Raw genomic sequence first — 21,881 nt, forward strand, 5'->3', positions numbered from 1 at the left:
CTTCCTAGAGCGACCGAGAGTTTCGCCCCGGAAAATATGGCAAGTGCTAAAATGGCGGCCGGAAGTGAGCCCTTTTTTACCGGAAGTGGGGAAGATTTTTTTTTAACCTCAGTGTCTGAGGCCCAGAAGAAGGAGGAGGAGGAGAGCGATGGCGAACCGGACGGTGAAGGACGCGCACAGCATCCACGGCACCAACCCGCAGTACCTGGTGGAGAAGATCATCCGCACCCGCATCTATGAGTCCAAGTACTGGAAGGAGGAGTGCTTCGGACTCACAGGTGCGGTTCCTGGGGGCGTTGGTTTGGGTGGAGAAGTGGTAACCTGGTTTGGCATCGCTTTAACTCTTTGGCTCAAGTGCTCCGCTCTGCGCCCACAACAAACTCCAACTCCCAGAATTCCATAGCACTTGAGCCAGAGGGCAGTTAAAGCGGTGCCAAACCGGGTTATCTCTCTCGTTAAAAAATCTTCTCATTCACCGCAAGCAGCACCTGAATGCCTTTCCCTTTTGTTCTTGTTGCAGCTGAACTGGTTGTGGACAAAGCCATGGAACTGCGCTACACGGGTGGCGTTTACGGCGGAAACATTAAGCCCACACCGTTCCTGTGTCTGACTTTGAAAATGCTGCAGATACAGCCTGAAAAGGACATCATCGTCGAGTTTATCAAAAACGAAGACTTCAAGTAAGAGAGAAGCAACCGCCTCATGGGACGGAGCTCCAAATGTTTAAATATTACAAGGTCTTTTTGGGTAGTGATTTTGTCAGCGTTCTGATTCACAGCAGAATCTCGTACGATTTCTACATGTATTGTTGCTATTTTGCTAAGCCATTTTTCTTTACATAGACTTTACTAGGGAGCAAAGGCCCAGTTGTTACAGTAATGAAAAATATGATGACAGTTTCAGTTTAGAGTCTAAGGCTTTCATGGCTGGCATCCATACTTTTTTGTGGGTTTTTCAGGCAATGTGGCCATGTTCTAGAAAAATTTCTTCCTGTCATTTCAGTATCTGTGGCTGGCATCTTCAGAGAATGCTTTCCTGGAGAAGTTGGGAATGTGTATATGTTTATACACACACACACACACTGTGTGAGCCTGGGAATGCAGGAGTGATTTGCATGTGTATTGTTCTGTTGCTGATGGCAGGCCTCAGGCTGGGAGGCTAATGCAAAAGAGGATTAATGTCTGCTAATTGGTGATCATTATCTGCTAGGAAAGTCCCTGACTCTGAGGAAAGAAGAAACCCTTAAAGTGAACAAAATTTGGCTACCAGTCCTGAGGAATTGCAAAATGAGGACTCAGCAAATGCAAATGGGAAACCATTCAGAGTCAGGGGCTTTCCTAGCAGATAATGATCACCAATTAGCAGACACTAATCCTCTTTTGCATTAGCCTCTAGCCTGAGGCCTGCCAAGAGCAACAGAACAATACACATGCAAATCACTCCTGCTTTCCCAGACTCACACAATATATATAGATCCAGTTTTTCCAGGCAAGCATTCTCCGAAGATGCCAGCCACAGATGCTGGCGAAACATCAGGAAGAAACTGCTAGAACATGGCCACATAGCCCAAAAACCCACAAAAACCCTAGTTTCAATTCCTGATCTGATACTTGAAATCTAATATTTTCAGATTTGATTGAGAAACATTCTAAACAACTGTTTTTGTATTTGCTACTTTTCAGGTATGTGAGGTTGCTGGGAGCTTTGTATATGAGACTAACTGGAACTGCTATAGATTGCTACAAATACCTTGAACCACTGTACAATGATTATCGAAAAATAAAAAGCCAAAATAGAAATGGAGGTACTGTAAGTGTATTGACTTCATATCTTAACTAATTGGCTCTTTCCTCCTTTCAGAATATTTATGAAATTTGCTGTTGCAGCAATATTATCAAAGCCAAAGCACATTTAGAATAAATTATGTATTGTTCCTGCTGTGAGTGTTGTAATTTTGTCCCATTAAATAAGCTGTTTGGTTTTGAACACTTTTTACAGTACTAACTGAAAACAAGTATGGGATTTTAAAGAGGAGAAATATGATAATAGCAAATTATTGAGAAGTGCATTATTTCTCCTCCTGTGACAAAACAGGATGAAGTTTGCTCAGTGCATTGTACAACCTTATCATTAATACTTTGTATTACTATTGATATTAATCATAGTTCTACCTCTTAAACTGTGGTCACTTGTTTTCCAGAATTCGAGCTAATGCACGTGGATGAATTTATTGATCAACTGCTTCATGATGAACGTGTGTGTGATATCATTTTACCTAGACTACAGGTGTGTAATTGCTACACTGATAAAAATATAAACTGACTCTCAAATCCTGGACATTAAAGCATTGCAGTAGTTGTTATGTAAAACAGGAACTCCAGTTCAAATGGCTGGAGAAGGCAAAATCCTCTTGACGTGAACAGTGGGATTACACTTGCGTGATTCAGCCTTTTGTCAACTTGAGTACTGCCTATACTGAGAAAATATTGGTCTTCTTTAGAAACGGTATGTCCTTGAAGAGGCTGAACAACTGGAACCACGGATTAGTGCTTTGGAAGAGGATATGGATGATGTAGAGTCTAGTGAAGATGAGGAAGAGGAGGATGAAAAGGTTTGAATATTTATCTGCTACTTACCATTCTCGTCTTTGAGTTTGTATAGTGCAGCACCTGGCCTTAGCTACAGATGACATTTACATCTCAAATTGTTACATCTGTTGTTTTTCATAAAAGGAATAACAAGTACTATAGAAATTGTTTTATTGCTATGGTAGAAGATTATTATTGCATCTAGCTAATGCCTTGTTCAGAGATGGCATTGCTTTTAGATATTTTTTTCAGAATGATCCTTTTGTCAATATTTTCAGCTGGAGAGAGCTCCCTCACCTGATCACAGGCGAAGAGGCTACAGAGATCTAGACAAACCCCGCAGATCTCCAACTATGCGTTACAGGAGAAGCCGAAGTAGATCTCCTAGAAGGTAACATTTGGGGCGTTAACAAAATATTTTTAGAAGAGTGTAATGCTGAACTTAAAAATAGTACAGAATAACATTTGTGGGTTTCCCTCCTGTTCTGTTTTTAGGCGAAGCCGCTCTCCAAAGAGGAGAAGGTAGGAAACCTATCATGTCAGTTTGATTTTTAAAAATTATGTGTAAGCCTTTTACTAATAGTCTGACTTTGCAGTCCATCACCACGTCGGGAAAGGCATCGCAGTAAGAGCCCAAGGCGACATCGAAGTAGATCTAGGGAAAGACGCCACAGATCAAGATCTAAATCTCCAGGTAACTGTTTTGCAACAAGTTATGAGTGGTTTCTAAGGCATTTTCTCAATCTACATCTGGTATCTAATTAAGGAGATCAGTCAAAATACTCCAATACCAGCTTTTTACCATTCTGATTTAATTTTCTTGTTTCTTGAATCACTGTGAAGAGAGTTATATTATTTTATACCTTCTCAACAGGGCATCACCGTAGCCACAGACACCGCAGCCATTCCAAGTCCCCAGAAAGGTACTTGCTTCATATATTTCTTTGTAATGAAGATAAGGAAGATAATTTCTTCCTTACTCCCATAGCTAGTCTTTATACCTTTACATGACTTTCAAGACAGATTTTATGTATGTGGTAGATAATAAAATAAAATAATAAAATTTTTATTTATATGCTGCCCTTCCTCCGATCAGGGCGGCTCACAACATAATTAAAATACAAACAATTCCAATAAAAACATACAGTGGTACCCCGGGTTACGAAATTAATTCGTTCCGCCGCCGCTTTCGTAACCCGGAATACTTTGTAAGCCGAAAAAGCCATAGGCGCTAATGGGGAAAAGCCGCGATTTCGTGTGAAATAGCGCCGAAAAGCACCAAAAACCCGAAAAAACCTTCGTAACCCGGAACAGTTTTTTTAAAGGGATTTTTTTCGTAACCCGGAAATTTCGTAAGGCGGCGCATTCGTATCCCGGGGTAACACTGTATTTAAAAACAAACCAACAGTAAAGCCCCAAAGCCCAACCTCTTGGCCACGAAAGAGAGGAGGGAGGCCCACAGGATATTTACTCGGGGAATGCCTGTTGGAATAGGAAGGTTTTGAGGTCCTTCCTAAATTGGGCCAGGGTGGTTTGGTTTTCATAAATCTCCAGTTACTAATTTAATGGCTAAAGGTGAATTACTACTGCAGGACAGTGCAATTTTCATTACATTCAACCATTAACTGAACAATGGTAAGCTTTTCTTCTTATTTCAGATCCAAGAAGAGTCATAAAAAGAGTCGTCGAGGAAATGAATAACCTTAAGTACTTCATGAATCTCAACCAGGTTGCTTTGGTAGCTAATCCTTTTTGTATTAGTTTTTTGTTTTTTGTGGGGTTTTTTTGCAGAACATGGTGTTATTCAATGTTTTGTTTTAAGTTAAGGGGAATGTGTATGTTCTGGTCATATTGAGAGTTTGGAAATGCTATAAAATGCAGAATCCCTCAGCCAGCAGGGTTATAGTAGCTGAGACATTCTAGAAGTTACAGGTGAGAAAAGTACAATTTCCAAGCTCCAATCACATCTATGCCTCCTAAAACATAATTGTGTTATGCTAAGAGGTATGAAGTTTAAAATTTCTTTGAACCTCAGTGCTTACTTACTATACTATCAAGATAAAGCACTGTTTAAATTTATTTCAAAACCTATTAAAGTTTTGTCTATCTGAAATTTGTAAAAAAAAGTCTTGATTTGTATGTAATTTTAACAGAGCAACAAGCTGTCAGAAGTTAATTCTGCAGTTATTTTTAATCGCTGGGGGAAAATACTACTGTTGTGATTTCTTTATTAAAAATGTTTGATAAAAAAGCTACAGTATGTCCTGTATGTATTTCAGCTCCACCAGAGGGGATTGATTTAAATGAGGAAATTTTTACAAAAGAGGAGAATGAACTGTTAGAGAAAAGAATTACAAATAGTTTTGACTATTTTTAATATGTATCATTTGTATGCCTATACAAATATAGGCAGGCAGAACCTATGAATTTAACAAGTTATGTTTCAGAATAGGTTTGTAGACTTGTAAACATGGCCAAGTTTAGACTTATCTCATGGCTAAGCGATATAATTGGGTTGTATGCCTAGACCCTCCAGTTGTCTACTAATCAGGCAAGTTGTACCATCAGACACGTACAAAATCCTAAACAAGAACACAGTATATGGCATTCAGAAATATTGAAGTAGGAAATTGTCTGGATTTTCTAAGTATATTTGCATTTCGCTTTTGCTTTTACTGTTGTAAACCAATGAAACACCGCATAACCATTTCTGGCAAGTTTGCATACTCAGTTGCCAACCTAGGTTGACCCAGAAAATAATAGGTCACCTAGTTTGCAGTAGTAAAAAGGTCAACATCAAAACCACATATACAGAAAAAGTAATCTTTATTTTGATTTCTAATTTTGCAATTTATTTTTTTTTCTTTTTAAAAAGTTTTTGGCACTACATTGTTCTGTAAAGAAATGACAATCTTTAACAGATGAAATCCCTTTCTAATTTCTTTTAGAACAATAGATATAAAGTCTGAACCAAAGTATGAATAAAGCTAATAGAAAATAAACAACTTAATTTTAAAAACTCTCTTTACAGTTTACCAAGGTAAAATAAAACACAGTTCCCCTTAAAAATAGGGTAATAAAATAGATGACATTTATCACTTATTCTTGTGATATTGGTAAAAACTATATTTTATATCTATGTACAAATGATACAATTAAAAACAATTTTAAATAATCTCTTATCTAAGCATGTTGCAATAAGATTTTAATCCATAACCTGATTTTTCCCATCCCACTTATACAAACTTCATTTTTTCTGTTGAATAAAATTCACGTTCAAGTGTGGATGTCCTTGAGACAGAAGTGAAAAGCGCTGGTTATTCTGCATCAGTAAGCCAGCTAGAGAAAAAAAAGTTTATAATTATTTTAGCAAGTATCACTTAATGTCGCTGAATTTAACAAACTGATGCAAAAGCAAGTTTTAAGCTCCCCGTAGCGGGTGATGTGTTCATTCTGCCCCTGTTGATGCTAGCTGAATTTTTTTATCAGATTTTTAAAAAAACAATTCTACCTTCTACTGTCAGTGGCTGAACAGAATGATACTCCTAAGAAGTACATATGAGACGTCATTAAAGGTAGAACTTGCATGAAGTAGGTTCATGCCGTTTTTTCCCCTATGAGCAAAGACATTCCTTTATTCACAGAAAGAAAACCTGCAGTGAGCAGGCAGTACACAACAAAGAGGGAGGTGTCTGCTGTAGATCAGCAATATCAGCCAAAATTTCTTCCCACAGGAGGAAGGGATGTCATTTCAAGATATAATTGAAAATCATCCCAAATCTGTAAAAAGTAGTGTTAGAAATATGATTTTTTTTTTAAAAAAAAAAAACATCTTATTATGGGCTCATTTTCAAACTGCTGACTTCTGTTTCATTAATTCCAATCAGATTATTTCAGGAGAAATGGTTTAAGCGCTGCTACCTACAAAAACAGGGAAGAAAATAGTAAAAGGTGCCACAATCACTTCATGTAGTTATTCCTAGTACCTTGGGGGTAGAAAGGTTTGTTCAATGGATAGCTGGCATTTCCCTGCTGCACGTAGTTCGGAGACATATTGTAAGGCCACGTCCCTCGCAGGAGAGGAAAATGGGCAGGGGCTCCATGGTCCCAAGGAACAGCAGGAGGAGGAGGGGGATTCGTTTTACCAAACTGTCCTTGGAAGCCCTGATCTAGATTTCATTCAAAAGGGGAAAATTGTATATTGAATTAAAAGTCATTTGCAACACAACAAAGCACTTCAAGTTAAGAGTATCCATCTGTCCAAAATTAATGGTTATGTTTAAATGCATAATGAAATCTATATTGCTTAGTATTTTATCATAATTATTTTGAACACACATTAGTGTTGAAAAGAGGATGTAAATAAACCTAAATAGTGGAAAACAATTCATAAATGCTATGTTGAAGAGAAACACTAAAAATAGCTACTTGTTGTTTACATCAAGGGAGAATATTTTTCACAGTTTTAATAAAAACACTAAAATAATCTCACATTAAAGTTAAACTAAAGATCAGCCTTTGGATGAGAAGAGGTCTAGCTCCAAAGAAGGCTTCTCAGTGGGCCGCCCTTTAAGGCACTCAGAGGCAAAAATGTATTTGAAAATTTTTGAAAAATTGATTTTTTTGCTCCCAGGGTACCAAGAGGATCTAAAGATACTGTAGTGGAAATGTCCTGCACACATTCCTATATCATGTTTTGGAGAGGAAAATATATTTTGGATAAAAAAATTACCCATAAGTGTACACCTTTTCATTAAAGTGTTGTAAAACTTTGAGACAATCAGACAGTAAGAGCTGTTTGACAGTGGAATATCATCCCTTGGAATGTGGTGTAGTCTCCTTTGGAGGTTTTTAAACAGAGGCTAGATCAATTGCCCCCAAACTGTGCTCTTTAGGGGATTTTGCACTTCAGCACCTAGAATCCCAGACTATTGACCATCATGGCTGAGGCTTATGCGAGCTGAAGTCCAAATTCTCTTAAAGGGCACAGTTTGGGGACCACGGGGTAGATGATCCTTGCGGTCTCTTCCAACTCTATATTCTGATTCTATGGCGGGGTACACACCGCCAAAAAGAGGTGCCTCCCCAGCACCTGTCTTTGCTCTGCAGGAGCACTGCAACAACCAAATTGTGTGGTGCTGCTGCGGAGCAAAAAAGGAGCACCTGGAAGCGGCTCCTTTTTGCGGCGATGCTGGAAAGTGCCAGAGACGGCACGGTGACGTTGCAGCTGCGCCGCCCCGTTTGGAGGTGGCGCAGCTGCGATGTCACCGTAACGTGCTGTATCCCTCATCACATACGAGGGTTGCCGGGCGTTTGGGCGCTCTGCTCACCAGGCAACCCTCACACGTGACGATGGTGCCTCAAAGGCCCTTCTGTTCCAGGCCTGTATTACATGAATCACTAAAAGTGATGGAAGTAGAGCATAAGTGGTTCTTTTTAAGAAAGGGAGCAAGATTCATGCTTGTGTGAAGAAAAGGTACCCTGCATATGTTCAGATATGCTTTTAGTGTTTATTTTTTAAATATTTGTCTCCATTTCAAGACTGTTTCACATTTTAAAAGGAAGATGTTACAAGCTTTCACACAGCTTGGATGGAATCTAATAGGCTGTATGCCATGTTCTGGTGAAACATGGGATGCACTAAAAAAGGAAAATGGATACAGTTTTCTGGGAAGGCATATAGTCAGCCCTCCATATGCAAAGATTTAAGTGTCCACGGCTTGAATTTTTTTTAAAAAAAAAATACATAAATTCTAAAAAGCAAACCTTGGTTTTGTTATTTTATATAAGGGAAACTATTTTATTACACCACTGTATTTAATAGGACCTGCTCATGGACAGGGGGTCCTGGAACCAACCCCCAGTGGATACCAAGGTCCCACTGTACCTGTGTACATAGCAATTCTACTTAAATAAGTTATTCAGGACTCAAGAGTTGGGATCTCTGTTTCTCTGCAAAAAACCTAAATCTCTTCTCTTTAAAAATGTTTCAAGATCTACCAAGTACCCTTCCAAAGGCTACTATTCTAGGAACTATTCTACATACCATCTTGCCCTAACAAATCAAAAATTTTTTTCTTAAGGCATTAATTCTTATGTGCACCCCCAAAAAGCACCACAGTGAGAATGAATCAATTAAGGAACGTTGAAGAAAGACACCAGCAATATTGGTACAAAACAGGAAACAACAGAGGAGAGTTACCTGAATTCCCCACCGTGCCATTGTTCACCAGTGAGCTTAGAGTCATAGAGTTGTGCCAGTGTCCCTCGTGAGAATTGCTGGGGATTCCTACCGGCCTAGCAGCAGGCTGTGCAAAGATGATACTGGGATCATTCAAGCTTACGCTGTTCTGATTATTGGGTGGGTTGCTGCTGCCAGCCCTCACAGAAAATGGAACGTTTGTAGCGTGAGAAGGATTACCCGGTGCAGAGTGAATAACAGGCCACGAGGTGTTAGGAAGTTGAATTTGGTGGTGATGCATCTGAAATAGTCCCAGGTTAGGCAAGGTGGAGTACTGACCTGGGGGAGATTGGGCAAAGTTAAACAAAGGCAGCTGGACCTGGTGGGGTGGCTGTGTCCCCTGCTGGGGTTGAAGAACATGCTTAGACTGAGATATTGGTTGTGGTTGAGTCTGGTTAATGGAGGCTGGTGGAGAAGAATTCTGGGGAAATTGCTGAGGCTGTGGAGAGTAAGATGACTGTCGAGAATCAGACTAGAAAAGGAGGAAAAGGATGTAGTTTGGATTAGTTCATCAGTTATTAAATTTTGTTTTGTGCATTTGATGCACAAAAACATGGCACAAAATGAACTTTTCTTTCCCAGTTTGCTACACTTCAACTCAAGAACAGTTAAACTAAAATCATTTATAAAGATTTCACTGATGGGCGATTCATTAATAAGAACTATCACTCAAAAACAGCAGTCTGCATTACTACTAAAACAAAACATACACAAAGAAATTTTCACTCACTAACTGTATCTTAATTCATTTGGTCTTCCACTTCCTCAAAATTGATGCTTCAACTTGCAGTTTCTTCAGTGCAATCAGTAAAGAATCACAGTTTAATTACAACATTGAAATATCTTGGAATAGATAAAAAATACCGCTAAAGTGTACAAATGCTTACTTATAGCAAGAATGTTACGTTTTTCATACTTAACATGTATACTGTTATATGACATATATTTTTCATGTAGTATTATTCATATTAAAGGCAACTTACACATTCTGATGGCTGTCTAGTGCGCAAAGGTCTTTCCACCTGCTGCGGAATTGATCCAGTTACTGGCTGTGAGTTTACAAGGCTTCGGACTAATGGAGCAGCTAAATAAAATATACAGAACATGTGTTTTGAATATAGACAAAGCAGCCAAGTATGTTGTGGTCCAAAGCAATGATTTATGCACAGCTAGAATTTTATTTACTCAGGTTTTTTTGCAACAATGCCCTCTGTCAGAGATAAGCTATTTTTTATAACTCAGTATTTTTTTTCTACAGTAGTAACTGTAGTACCAAAACCAGGAACAGTTCACTTATGTTTATAGCTCTGAAGTAATACCTGTTCTTCTCTTTAGATCTTAGCTAGAGATCACTCATAATTTAGCAGAGAAATGAATGCCTTATTTTCTTAGTTTGACTATAATGGGAGGTTTTCTTGCAATAAAGTGCTATTCAAAGTAGATGTCCCTTTTTATTTTATTGACTGAAGAAAGAAAACTTCTGAAAATACCAGTTATAACATGAGTTGCTTGAGTGAGGCACATCATAGTATTCCGGGGTGGGGGGTGCATAAGTACTGGGTGTGGCCAGGAATTGGTGCCAGAGAGCGTGCAAGGATGCTTAGGGGAAAGGGGCTAAAAATATAAGGAAAAAGTTAGTAGCTAAATTATATAATTAAAGTTCTAAAGAGCATAGGATTAGGGCCCATGAAAAGCAGGATTTGCTTCTGTGTGTCTGGTAATAAAGGACTAACAGTAATAAAAATAAATAAAACAATGATTGGATCATTGGTAATAAAAATGAAAGGAAAGATTAACAATTAAATTCTTTGCATTTTTACTCAGAAATAAGGTCCATTATTTTCAGCGGTGCCTAATCCACTGGTTTGGATTACAGTATGCAATGAATAAACTGACATTTGTTTTTGAAAATTTTGTAAGACTCAAACCAATACAATATAAAATAATTACTTTAACTTCTAACAGAACTATCACTTGGACTGAAGGCAAATACTCTTAAAACAAAGGAGGGGACACTCTCCTCTCAATAGCATAATCCAGACCACCACAGCCTATAGGGATTTGCAGACTAAGGAAGGAAAAAGAGGTAAGCACAGGATCTATGGGGTCTAGTCACACTTCCCACTTGCCTTCAGGATACCCAGCTTCATTCCTCTCTCAACTTCTTTATAACTTAAAGGTGAGAGGAAGGTGCACTGGCACATTCAGCCAGCCTTCCAAGACCCCCAACCTCATCAATCATCCAGTTTACAAGTGTGACTGCCTTCATTTCTCCCTTACTTTCCCTATGTGGAGAAGGAAAAGGAAGAGCAAAGTACAGTGAGCCAGCTCCCAACTAACTTTTTCCATGCAAAAAAGATAAGGAGGTACCTACTCAAGTTAGGGAGCATGGCCATACCACTACCAAAAAGTCTTAGCTTTTTGAAAGATCTTACATTAAGCCTAGGGTTTAAAAATTCTGCTAGACCTCAAGATGACAAGATACTGAGAGTGGTTAATAAGAAAATGCCTCTTTGAGTAGCTTCACTGATGCTTCTAGGTGAATAGGGAAGCACTAAAGTGAAGGTGTTCCAAACTGAACAGATTAAGATCCAACAGTAGGGGGTGAGGCAATTCTTCCAAAATGGGAGAGGGATGTTGCATCTTTTTTCTATCAAAGGCCACTGCTTCACTGGAAAAAAAAACCCAGGGTCAAATAAAATTAAAGTATTGCATTATATGGTTTTCAATATATTATAAATACTACAAATAAATACAAATACTGCAATGTCCAGGAAGATGGTACTGTATACTTTCCAAATCCACTGATAAATGAGGAGGAATATTGTGATTATCCCTTGAAAAGGGCAGCAGGTGAAGTTCGATGCCTGTTCCTTCTGTCAGGGAAGGCTGACAGGGTACTGGGTGTTGAAAGTACTGAACAGGCCACACTCCCACCTAGGCCTTCTGGAGAAAGGTGGAACTGTAAAAATACAAAGGGGCCTTATGAAATTAAATAGTAGGAAGCTCCATCTGGCCTTTGGACAGAAGATTTCCCCACTCTGTTTTTAAAGCAGGTAGACAAGAAGAATTTAGGCCATTTTCGACCCCAAATGAATTCTCTAGTAAAAAAAAAAAAGATTCAACTCTGAGCATCTTATTTCATATTTGGATGCCACTATAAAACTGTCTAAAAATGATAAAGTACCAGGTTACAAAGGGGGGGGGGGCTGGTAGAGTATTGTTTTAGTTTTTTACCTTGAACACCATTACTTCTTTGTCTAGTCTGTTTGAATTCAGGACAATCCCTTCGAACATGTCCCACGTCACCACAGATAAAACATCTCTTTTCTCTGGTCTCCCTATCTTCCTCCTTTACTTCTTTTTCGTCTTCTCTCTCATTCTCCTTTTTCTTCAATCTAAATGTGAGAAAGTATTAAAACAATCCTTTTAATATGTTCTCAAAATTGTCTGATTATTACAGAAACGGCAAACAGAGAGGAAAAGAAAAAAACATTGAAAATTAAATTTGTTTCTAATTGGTGGACAAAAAAACAAAAAACCAGGAGGAAATCAAATGGGACAGATTTGAGGTGCAGCTGAATCTCATTTCAAAGTGACTGTAAAATAACCGAGGTGTTTATCACATGGAGCTTTTTGGAGATTTTGCAGCTCAGATCCAGGGTGACTGTTGGTCCAACGATGCGGATTCACATTATAATGTGAATGTGTTATCAGACGAGATTCCTTTCTATGTGCGCTCCTTCCGTGGCGCTTCCACAGTGATTCCAAAGTGACCCCTCATTTTGGTGAAATCGGAAAAAAAGATGAATTCACAGAATTCGCTTTCAAGTTCACTTCGCTTTCACTTCAAATTGGTCTGGTGTGGAAGATCACTCCGATGTTGCCCCCCTTGGCCCCCTGCGTCCTGCTCCTTCATCCCCCTCCTCCTCCATGCCATCTCATACTCTCTGCCATCCTGTGACCTATCTCATCATCCCGACTGCTCCTTCAGTCCGAACCTGGCTCCAGTGACTCCCTGCAACCTATTCCATCATCCCCTGCCTGCCTCCTTGAGCCCGATCCTGGCTCCAGTGACCCCCTAGACTATCCCATCCTCCTTTCCTGCTCTCTTCAGTCCACTCCTGGCTCCCGTGACCCCTGCGACCTATCCCCTCCTCCCTGGCCTGCTCCTTTAGTCCAATCCTGGCTCCCTTGACCCCCTACGACCTTATCCCATCACCCGCCGCTCCTTGAGCCTGATCTGGCCTCCGTGCCCCCCTGCGACCTATCTCATCAACCCCTGCCTGCTCTTCAGTCCGATCCTGGCTCCAGTGACTCCCTGCACCCTATTCCCTCATCCCCCGCCTGCTCCTTTTGCGTCCCCTCCTGGCCCAGTTGACCCCCCTTGCGACCTTCCCATCTCCCCTGCCATGCATGCTCCTTTAGTCCGATCCTTGGCCCCAGTGACTCCCTGCAAACCTATTTCCATACCCCTGCCTGCTCCTTCTTTAGTCCGATCCTGGGCCCCAGGGACTCCTGCCGGACCTATCCCTTCCTCCCTGCCTGCTCCCCTTCAGTCCGATCCTGGCTCCAGTGACCCCGCTGCAACCTATCCCATATCCCTGCCTGCTCCTTTCGTCCAATCCTGGCGCCAGTGACCCCCGCGACCCGTATTCCCATCATCCCCTGCCTGCTCCTTGAGCCTGGATCCTGGATCCAGTGACCCCCTGCGGACTATCCCATTCATCCCCTGCCTGTCCTGAGCCTGTGATCCTGGCTCCAGTGGACCCCCTGGACCTCTCTCATCACCCCCTGAGCTCCTTCAGTTCCGTCCTGCTCCAGTGGCTAACTGAACCCTTCCATCATCCCCTGCTTGCTTCCCTTTAGTCCAATCTGGCTCCAGTGGACCCCTGAGGACCTATCTCATCACCCATGCCTGATCCTTTTCAGTCCTGACCTGGCTTCCAGTGACTCCCTGCAACCTATTCCATCATCCCTGCCTGTCCTTTAGTCCAATCCTGGCCCCAGTGACCCCCTCGAACCTATCCATCATCCCCGCTGCTCAGTCGACTGGCCCAGTGATCCCGCAACCTATTCCATCATCCCCTGCTGCTCTTAGTCCGATCCTGGCCCCAGTGACTCCCTGCGACCTATTCCATCATACCTGCCTGCTCTTAGTCGATCCTGGCTCCAGTGACTCCCTGCAACTATTCCATCATCCCCTGCCTGCTCCTTCAGCCCATCTGGCTCCAGTGACCCCTTCGACCCATCCATCCCCCTGCCTGCTCCTTTAGCCCCACTCTGGCTCCAGTGACCCCTGCGACCCTATCCCATCATCCCCTGCCTGCTCCTGAGCCGTATCCCCCTGGCTCCAGTGACCCCTGCGACTTCATCACCCGCTGCTCCTTAGTCCATTGGCTCCGTGACCCCCTGCAACTATCCTCACCCCTGCCTGCTCTTAGTCCATCCTGGCCCAGTACTCCCCCTGCGACCTATCCCATCACCCCTGCCTGCTCCTTTAGTCCAATCCTGGCCCCAGTGACCCCCTGCGACCTATCCCATCATCCCCTGCCTGCTCCTTTAGTCCGATCCTGGCCCCAGTGACTCCCTGTGACCTATCCCATCATCCCTTGCCTGCTCCTTTCGCCCGATGAAAGATGACAGCTAAGGAAGGGGCAGGGAAGGAGGACAGCGTCCAGAGCCCCACTGAGCATGTGCCAGGGTCTCAATTCGAATAGTTGAATCTGCATGGTATGCACCAGTGTAGTAATATAATGTGCACTCGCTCCACTTTGCGTGAATCCGCATCACGTGACTTGCCTTTGATTCTATTCCCTCTCGATTCAGAAGGGCAATCAGGTGTGAAAAAACATTCACGTTATGACGTCAATTCGCATAGCTGAACCAGGAGTCACCCGAGATCTGAGCTGCAAAAAGCCTTGTGGTAAACTTCCTAATCTCTGAAGTACCATTAAGTGGTTTGCCCCCTTTCTCAGAGGCTAATGAAGTCAGAAATAATAAAAAGGAAGTCAATGTTAGGTTATCACCAAGAAAATCTTTCAAAATGATTCCAAATGACTTTCTGATCCATTACCACATTTAACCCTTCCAGGCAGAGGGCAGATATAGCACTTAAAAAAGATAATAACAAAGCATTTAGGTAATTTATTACAATATTTACCACTATTTTATCCCAACTTTTATGCACAGCCAAAGTTATTTGGGGGGAAAGACTGAACATGAAACTTTAAAAAAACAAAACAGTTTTTAGAAGTTAAAAAACCCAAAAGTTTTCAGCAGTACAAATGTAAGATTCAGGCTTGCAATGAAAAAGAACATGAAAACAGGATGTGAAGACTTCCCCTACAAAATATTTTATTTTATATTCAACATGAATTTGTTTTAAATGAGTGGGTGTATATATTTTCCTAACCTCCTCCTTTTGGGGCAGTCCTTCATGTAGTGACCAATTTTGCCACAGACACGGCAACATCTGTCATTAGGTGCTAGTTCTCCATCAGTCAGTACTTTAGAATTGAAAAAGTACTCCTGAAAAAGAAAACAACAACAATCATTTTTACCTACAAGTTCTCTGCGTTTACTTTCAACAGTGAGAAAATAGGAACCAGGAAAAACAGAGAGAAACATATCCTGGGGTAGCCATGTTGGCCATATAGGAAAGCACAGTAACATCCAAAATTCACTACACAGTGATACCTTTATTGGGCCAACATACATATAATAAGCTTTCAAAGATCCACTGGCTTCTTCATTAGGCAATGGTATTAAAAATAATATACAGGAGGAAAAAAACTAGCAATGTTAGTCAAAGGCCTGTATTTTGTCAAGATGTTGGTGGTGCTGGTTTCAATATGGAGGGGTATCTATTCAGGCAGGCATAGATGCCCCTTTTGTTTGAAGCAAAACAAAAAGTTACTTCCTGTGAGATCAAGGATCTCTCAGTCCTTTTTTGAGGCCATACAGTTTGAACAGCATATTAAGCAAAACATTCATTAATATGGGAAGAGGAAAGGTGAGTCCCATTGCTAGTACTTGAAAAGTAAAAAAGGAAAGGCAGTCAGAATCAGTGCAAACCTAGGCTTTTCTGCTCAGAGACAAGCAACATTCAGTTCAGTGGGGCATACAGTGGTGCCTCGGGATACGAAATGATCGGGTTACGAAATTTCCGGGATACGAAAAAGTTGGATTGGCAGAAACTGTTTCGGGTTACGAAATATTTTTCGGGTTACGAAATCATTTCGGCGCGAAATTCAAATGCTGCAAAGTGCAGTTATAGGCTTTCCAGTGCTAACGGAAAAAGTGTTTCGGGTTACGAAATTTTCGGGTTACGAAAGGAATGGCGGAACGAATTAATTTCGTAACCCGAGGCACCACTGTACTCTTAGATTAGCTCGTATAGGATTGAAGATGATATCTTTTACAGGGCATTAGGCAATCTAAAAGAGAAAGCTTTCAACAGGAGTTGGGATGTTTTGGACTACTATTGGCCATACTCCAGATGTTTTGGACTACTATTGGTCGTACTGGCTGGGATTAATGGGATTTGTAGACCATATTAAAACATCTGGAGGCCCCAAGGTTCCCATCCTGAGGAAAGTAGTAAATCCTGGGAATGTGTGAAGGAGAAAAAGTTGTGAGGAAGCAAGTCATATGTTTTGATAAAAAAAAGTAAGTGCCAAAAAGTGCTTGATTAAGTTCTACCAACTTTATTCTCCTCATTTATCAAATTATTTGTTAACTGCCATCGTCAACTTCAACTAATGGTGATCTCATGAATGAGAGACCTTCATCGCCCTATTATCAACAGCCCTACTCAGGGTCATGGCTTCCTTGATTGAGTCTATCCATTTGTAATGCAGTCTTCCTCTTTTAATTTTCCTATTGCCTTCTACCTTATCAAGCATTATTGTCTTTTCTAGTGAGTCCTGTCTTTTCATGATATATCTGAAGTACGACAGACTCTGTTTAGTTATTTTGGCTTCTAGGGAGAGTTCAGGCTAGATTTGCTTTAGGATTCAAATATTTGTCTTTTTAGCAATCCACCCTATCCATAGAAGTTTTCTCCAGGGCCACATTTCAAATGAAATTATTTTCTTTCTATTAGCTTTCTACACTGTCCAGCTTTCATAATCATACATAGAAATGGGAAATACAATGGCATGGATAATCTTAACCTTATATCTTTACACTTGCCTAATTCCTTCATAGCTGCTCTTCCAAGTCCTAGTCTTCCAAATACCAGTCTAGAATTGCATGAGTGTTAGCTACTTGTTTAAAGCACCATACACACATACATAAATATCCCAGCATTTATGTTTACAGCAAAAGAGTGTAAGTTACAAGATGAGAGAACTTACAGCTTCTCTTCCCAAGACTGGACAGAAAGGAGTACCAAATAGTTTTCTCCCATTGATTAATGCCTTCATTATGAAATTGGTCACTATGAAAGAAAAGACAAATATGTGTATGTGTGTATGCAAACGAACATGTATATGAAGATAGAAAGAAATAGGCACACTAAAGAAGACATACTGCCTTAGAAATGTATTACTGCTAAGTAGTAGTTTTCAACTCTTACTTTTTCTGGAAACTCCTGCACCCAGGTTATGATTCAAGTCAAAAGGATCTAAGGAAAGGTAATAAAAAACATATTTAACAGGCAGGTATGAAATTTAAGTAGCATATGTTTCCTATTAAGCTGCTATTAAATGCTATTTCTGTAGTTTCTGCTATAACAACATTCTCTCACAGGAGAGTTATGGACACAGGATGTTTTTAAAAGCAGCCTCCTATTAACAAATGGTGTTGAGTGTAGGAAATGCAAGACAAATTTTCACTAAATTAATCTAATAATTCCTCTACAGAAATGTATTACATTTTTTATTTAATAGGTATTTCATAAATACCTTCAATAGCAATGCATTTGGATGTCCACTGTTTCTCAAATGTAGTTAACAGTTTCTTCTGCCGAATGCTGATGACATATTCCTTGAAGTCAAATTCTTCAGTGTAAAATCGCAGTAACCCTAACCAAAGTTCTCCCAGTGATTCTGTGTTTTTCCCAAGAGAGGGTAATCGTTTTCTCTGTATAAAAATTATAACAGTATATATGAAGTAAACAGAGAGTCTTCTTCTAATCATAATATTTTACTTTGGGGGTGGCTATGAAATAATGCATTATGAAGTACTTGATATGAATCTAGTGTGAAAGTATATTGCCCACAATCTATATCTGCAGAGTAGCAGAAGAAAATAATTCAAGTATTTTTTGTGTTCTTGGAAAATTATCTACTTGTGCAAGCTCAAAATGAGCGCATCTTCCTCTTAACAACTTTAGCATGGAGATAGGTTAGACCTGAAAAGTTGAATTCTACCAAAACTGTACAGATCATCTCCTTCCTTTCTGGACTATTTGTTAATTACTACCATTATTACTGTGATCCTGCTCAGGCAGACTTAAATGTTCTAAAGTCTATAGCAGGGGTAGGCAACTGTTTTGAGCCGGGGGCCAGGTTGCTGTCCCTCAGACAACTGGGGGGCCGAAGCCAAAACAAAAATAATTAAATAATTTTTTAAATTTTAAATAAATAAATAAACCGGGACAAATGTAGGACAGCATTTTCAAATGGTGGACACTTTTTTTAAAAAAATAGTGGAGGACACACAAAAAAAATTGCTGATTTTTAAAAAAATGTTAATATAAATGCATGTTTCTGAGGTGTCTATAGACAATTGCCCCCCTTGCCCCAGCACATCGAGAGGCCAAAGGCCCCGGTGGCAATCGGTGGCAGGACCGGTCTGGGGCCAGTCCCAAGGCCTCGCCGGGCCGCATCTGGCCCGTGGGCCGCAGGTTGCCTACCCCTGGTCTATAGGATGGGAGAGGAGATAAAAGGGACAAAAGGAATGAAAAGGTTGCTGAAATTGCCATGTTGCTTCCTTTCTTTACTGTGACAACATAGCCTTCTTATCTTTGGTTTCTATAAGAGTATCTTTAAGAGCACCAAAAGAGGGCTGAGGCTAGATTTGCTCTGGATTTTTGCATGTCACTATTCCAATGTTTGAGCCAGACTAACCTTGCTACTGTGGAAGCAGAGATACAGCAAGCTGAGTATCTCAATAATCTTTTAACACCAGGCTGTATTTTCTATCTAAAACGAGGATTGTGGAACTACTATGCTGCCAGGTCCATATAGACGGCTTGGACAAGGAACCTGAAGGACTGCTTTAATTCTGCCAGGAGGATAAGCAATGCAGAGGACAGGGCAAGGAAGTCTTTCACATGCAAACTCTCTGAACAGCCTAGGCTACTGGCAAATTGTACTACATTCGTCCCTCCACATTTGCTGAGGTTGGGGGCACAGGACCCCCCGTGAATGTGGGAAAACCACAAATAACAAAAATACTATGCTTCTACCTGAGAGAACACCTCTCTAGGAATCTCTAGGTCCTCCAGTGCAACATCTGCCAGACATGAATCGCAGAATTATGCTGGAGGAGCTACAAAAGCCTAGTGGAGTGTTCGTTCTAGGAATCTCTAGGTCCTTCAATGTGACTTCTGGTTAAAGTTGACCATAGAGTTGCGCTGGAGGACCTAGACATTCCTAGAGAGAACATATTAATAAAATCTATAAATAATCAAATCCACAAAAGTCAAAGCCGCAAATGTGGAAGGACAAGTGTATTCCTACATGGGTCAAATCACCAGAAGTGTATGAGCTTCTTACCTGTTCTTGCAATCATTAAAAAAAATCTAAAGTGTCAGAAAACACAGCTTAGATATACAATTTTTTCCTCATGTCTGTACCCCAAATATGTTATGTCAGCTTCTATCTGCCAATATGCAAAGACCTCTTCTCTAAATAGATGCTTAGTATATACAGATAATTTGTCCTTTTAAAACCTTTGTCTTATTTTAACGACATTTAACTGGCTGACCTTATTTGATTTTAGATGTCTTATTATTTCTTGTTATTTTGCTTTCTAACTGCCAGTTTCCTTACTATTATACTTTAGGCAAATTTTACGGAAAAACAGGCATAAAAGAGCTAAATACAGGGGAAACATACAAGTAGAAAATCTTTCCCAGTAAGGGAAAACAAATTACTGAATCTTGTATATCAACTGAACATGTCCTTTGAACTTGTTCTTTAAAAACCAAGCATGTGAGATCTAGAAGATTTACTGGCCAACAGGGAAAACATGAGATAGTTCAAAAGATATGATTTTTTAAATTCTAAATTACTTGAGGTCACCTGCTGGAATGTTACCATTTTCCAGAATGACTTCCATTTTTCCCTTCTATGTTTGCACTTCCTTTGTCCAATAGATTGTGCAAAAAGCTGGGGAGGGGGTTGTTTAGGGAATACAAGACATAAATATTTAAGAATTGTTGTTGTTGTATGCCTTCAAGTCATTTCCAACTTATGGTGACCCTAAGGCGAACTTATCATGTTGTTTTTTTGGGAACATTTGCTCAGAGGCATGCCATAATAATAATAATAATAATTTGTTTTTTTTATATACCGCTATTCCAAAGATCATAGCGGTGAACAGCAAGTAAGCTAATTAGCAAGTAAGCTAATTTGCCCCCAACAGTCTGGGTACTCATTTTAGCGACCTCGGAAGGATGCAAGCCTGAGTCAAGCTTGGGCCCTTTTGCTGGTCTTGAACTCGCAACCTTGTGGTTTTGAATGAATGGCTGCAGTACAGGCATTTAACCACTGAGCCACCAGGGCTTTGCCATTGCCTTGCCCTGAGGCAGAGAGCATGTGATTTGTCCAAGGTCACCCAGTGATTTCATGGCCAAGTAGGTAATTGAACTCTGGTCTCCAGAGTCATAGTCCAATCCTCAAACCACTACACCACACTTAATTAAGAATAAATGTAATATAATAAATCAAGACTTAAGAACTTATTGATTATTCTAGAGTTAAAGCATTACCAGTTCTTCAGTATCATCAAAGAAGAAAGCATTCCACCCATCAACCATTCTCTGAGGGATCTGTTGTCCATCAAATATCTAGAGGCAGAAATGGAAAAAACCAAATAAATACAAAATTCAAAGCTGTTCTTTCTTCTGAAAACAACAAAAACATATCTGAAAATGTTAACAGGAGCCCATGTGGATCTTTCCATATGTAACAGTGATTTTTAAAAAATGGAATATGATGTTATAGGTTAAACTTTCCACAAATGATACCTTTTGATCTTGAATGCAAGATGTGGGGGCAGGGAGCAGATAAGAGGATGAGTGTGTTACCCCAGGCTAGGTTATGCCCAAGGATAACATGAAATACAATAATTGTGTTTACAGAATTTTCACTATGTAAGAAGCAAGTATGATGTTCTAAAGGTCTACATTAATTCAGTGCTTTCTCATGATGTGTGAAGCAAACAAAAGACAAGCTCACAGTGACAATGCTGAGAACACCTAGAATGTTTAGGAAAATACCCAATTCTGAACTCAACAACGCTTTAAAAAGAACCACATCCAACACCAGTACCCTATGGAAAGTCAATTGAGAATAAACAAGAATTCTTAATGTTTTACATGGCATCATCTCACTAAACTTACCTCTTGAAGAACTGGGATTACTGGTGGTTCTCTTTGTTGTAGGAAATATAACACCATAAGGATATAGGCATATGAAGAGAGACTCCCTCTGGATGCATCTCCAATATCACAGCGCTGGTTAGATACATTTTGAATAAAACGAATATATGACAAGACATTTAGCTCTCACAATATGATATTGGGGGGAAATACTATTTGTTAATATAAAAAGGTATTTTGTGAGACTGCCACAAAACCTGAGCCTAAATGTCAGCCTCTATCTTGAATGAAATCCAAAGTAAAATGTACGCATGTAGACTAATAATACAGAAAGCTGTTGTATCTCTAGGAAGACAACAAAAAGGTTCAAGATCCAGACTGTACAAACTAGTTTCACAGACCATCATGAATCTTGACTCATGTTTCTTAAGCAGCAGCTTTCATGTCACACATTTGAAACTGATAGGTGTTCAAAACATATTTATCCCAGTGAGCC

The 21,881-nt window shown here is 40.2% G+C and overlaps 2 protein-coding genes across 6 annotated transcripts in view; one reads left to right on the plus strand and one right to left on the minus strand.

Annotated features, from left to right (window-relative positions):
• Nucleotides 1-94: 94 nt before the first annotated feature.
• Nucleotides 95-6,399, plus strand: PRPF38A (pre-mRNA processing factor 38A). The gene is made up of 10 exons (XM_042465893.1): nt 95-278; nt 521-680; nt 1,683-1,804; nt 2,201-2,286; nt 2,501-2,611; nt 2,867-2,979; nt 3,084-3,110; nt 3,185-3,282; nt 3,463-3,511; nt 4,247-6,399. Exons 1-10 carry the CDS (start codon nt 149-151, stop codon nt 4,287-4,289), a joined length of 939 nt encoding a protein of 312 aa, XP_042321827.1. The 5' UTR covers nt 95-148; the 3' UTR covers nt 4,290-6,399.
• Nucleotides 5,398-21,881, minus strand: part of TUT4 (terminal uridylyl transferase 4) — a 57,797-nt gene continuing 41,313 nt past the window's right edge. For 2 of the 5 annotated variants that reach the window (XM_042465892.1, XM_042465890.1), the window contains 11 exons: nt 21,407-21,520; nt 20,774-20,851; nt 17,739-17,916; nt 17,411-17,458; nt 17,190-17,272; nt 15,245-15,360; nt 12,067-12,227; nt 9,813-9,913; nt 8,791-9,301; nt 6,575-6,757; nt 5,398-5,927 (listed from right to left, as the gene is read on the minus strand). In XM_042465892.1, the coding sequence (XP_042321826.1) occupies nt 5,836-5,927; nt 6,575-6,757; nt 8,791-9,301; nt 9,813-9,913; nt 12,067-12,227; nt 15,245-15,360; nt 17,190-17,272; nt 17,411-17,458; nt 17,739-17,916; nt 20,774-20,851; nt 21,407-21,520 (1,665 nt within the window). In that variant the 3' untranslated portion in view covers nt 5,398-5,835. Of the gene's footprint in view, nt 5,928-6,574; nt 6,758-8,790; nt 9,302-9,812; nt 11,792-12,066; nt 12,228-15,244; nt 15,361-17,189; nt 17,273-17,410; nt 17,459-17,738; nt 17,917-20,773; nt 20,852-21,406; nt 21,521-21,881 lie in introns of those variants that run through there. The other 3 variants (XM_042465891.1, XR_006103770.1, XR_006103771.1) reach the window with 3 other exon arrangements.

This window comes from Sceloporus undulatus, chromosome 4 (genome assembly GCF_019175285.1).
Source record: "Sceloporus undulatus isolate JIND9_A2432 ecotype Alabama chromosome 4, SceUnd_v1.1, whole genome shotgun sequence".
NCBI lineage: Eukaryota > Metazoa > Chordata > Lepidosauria > Squamata > Phrynosomatidae > Sceloporus > Sceloporus undulatus.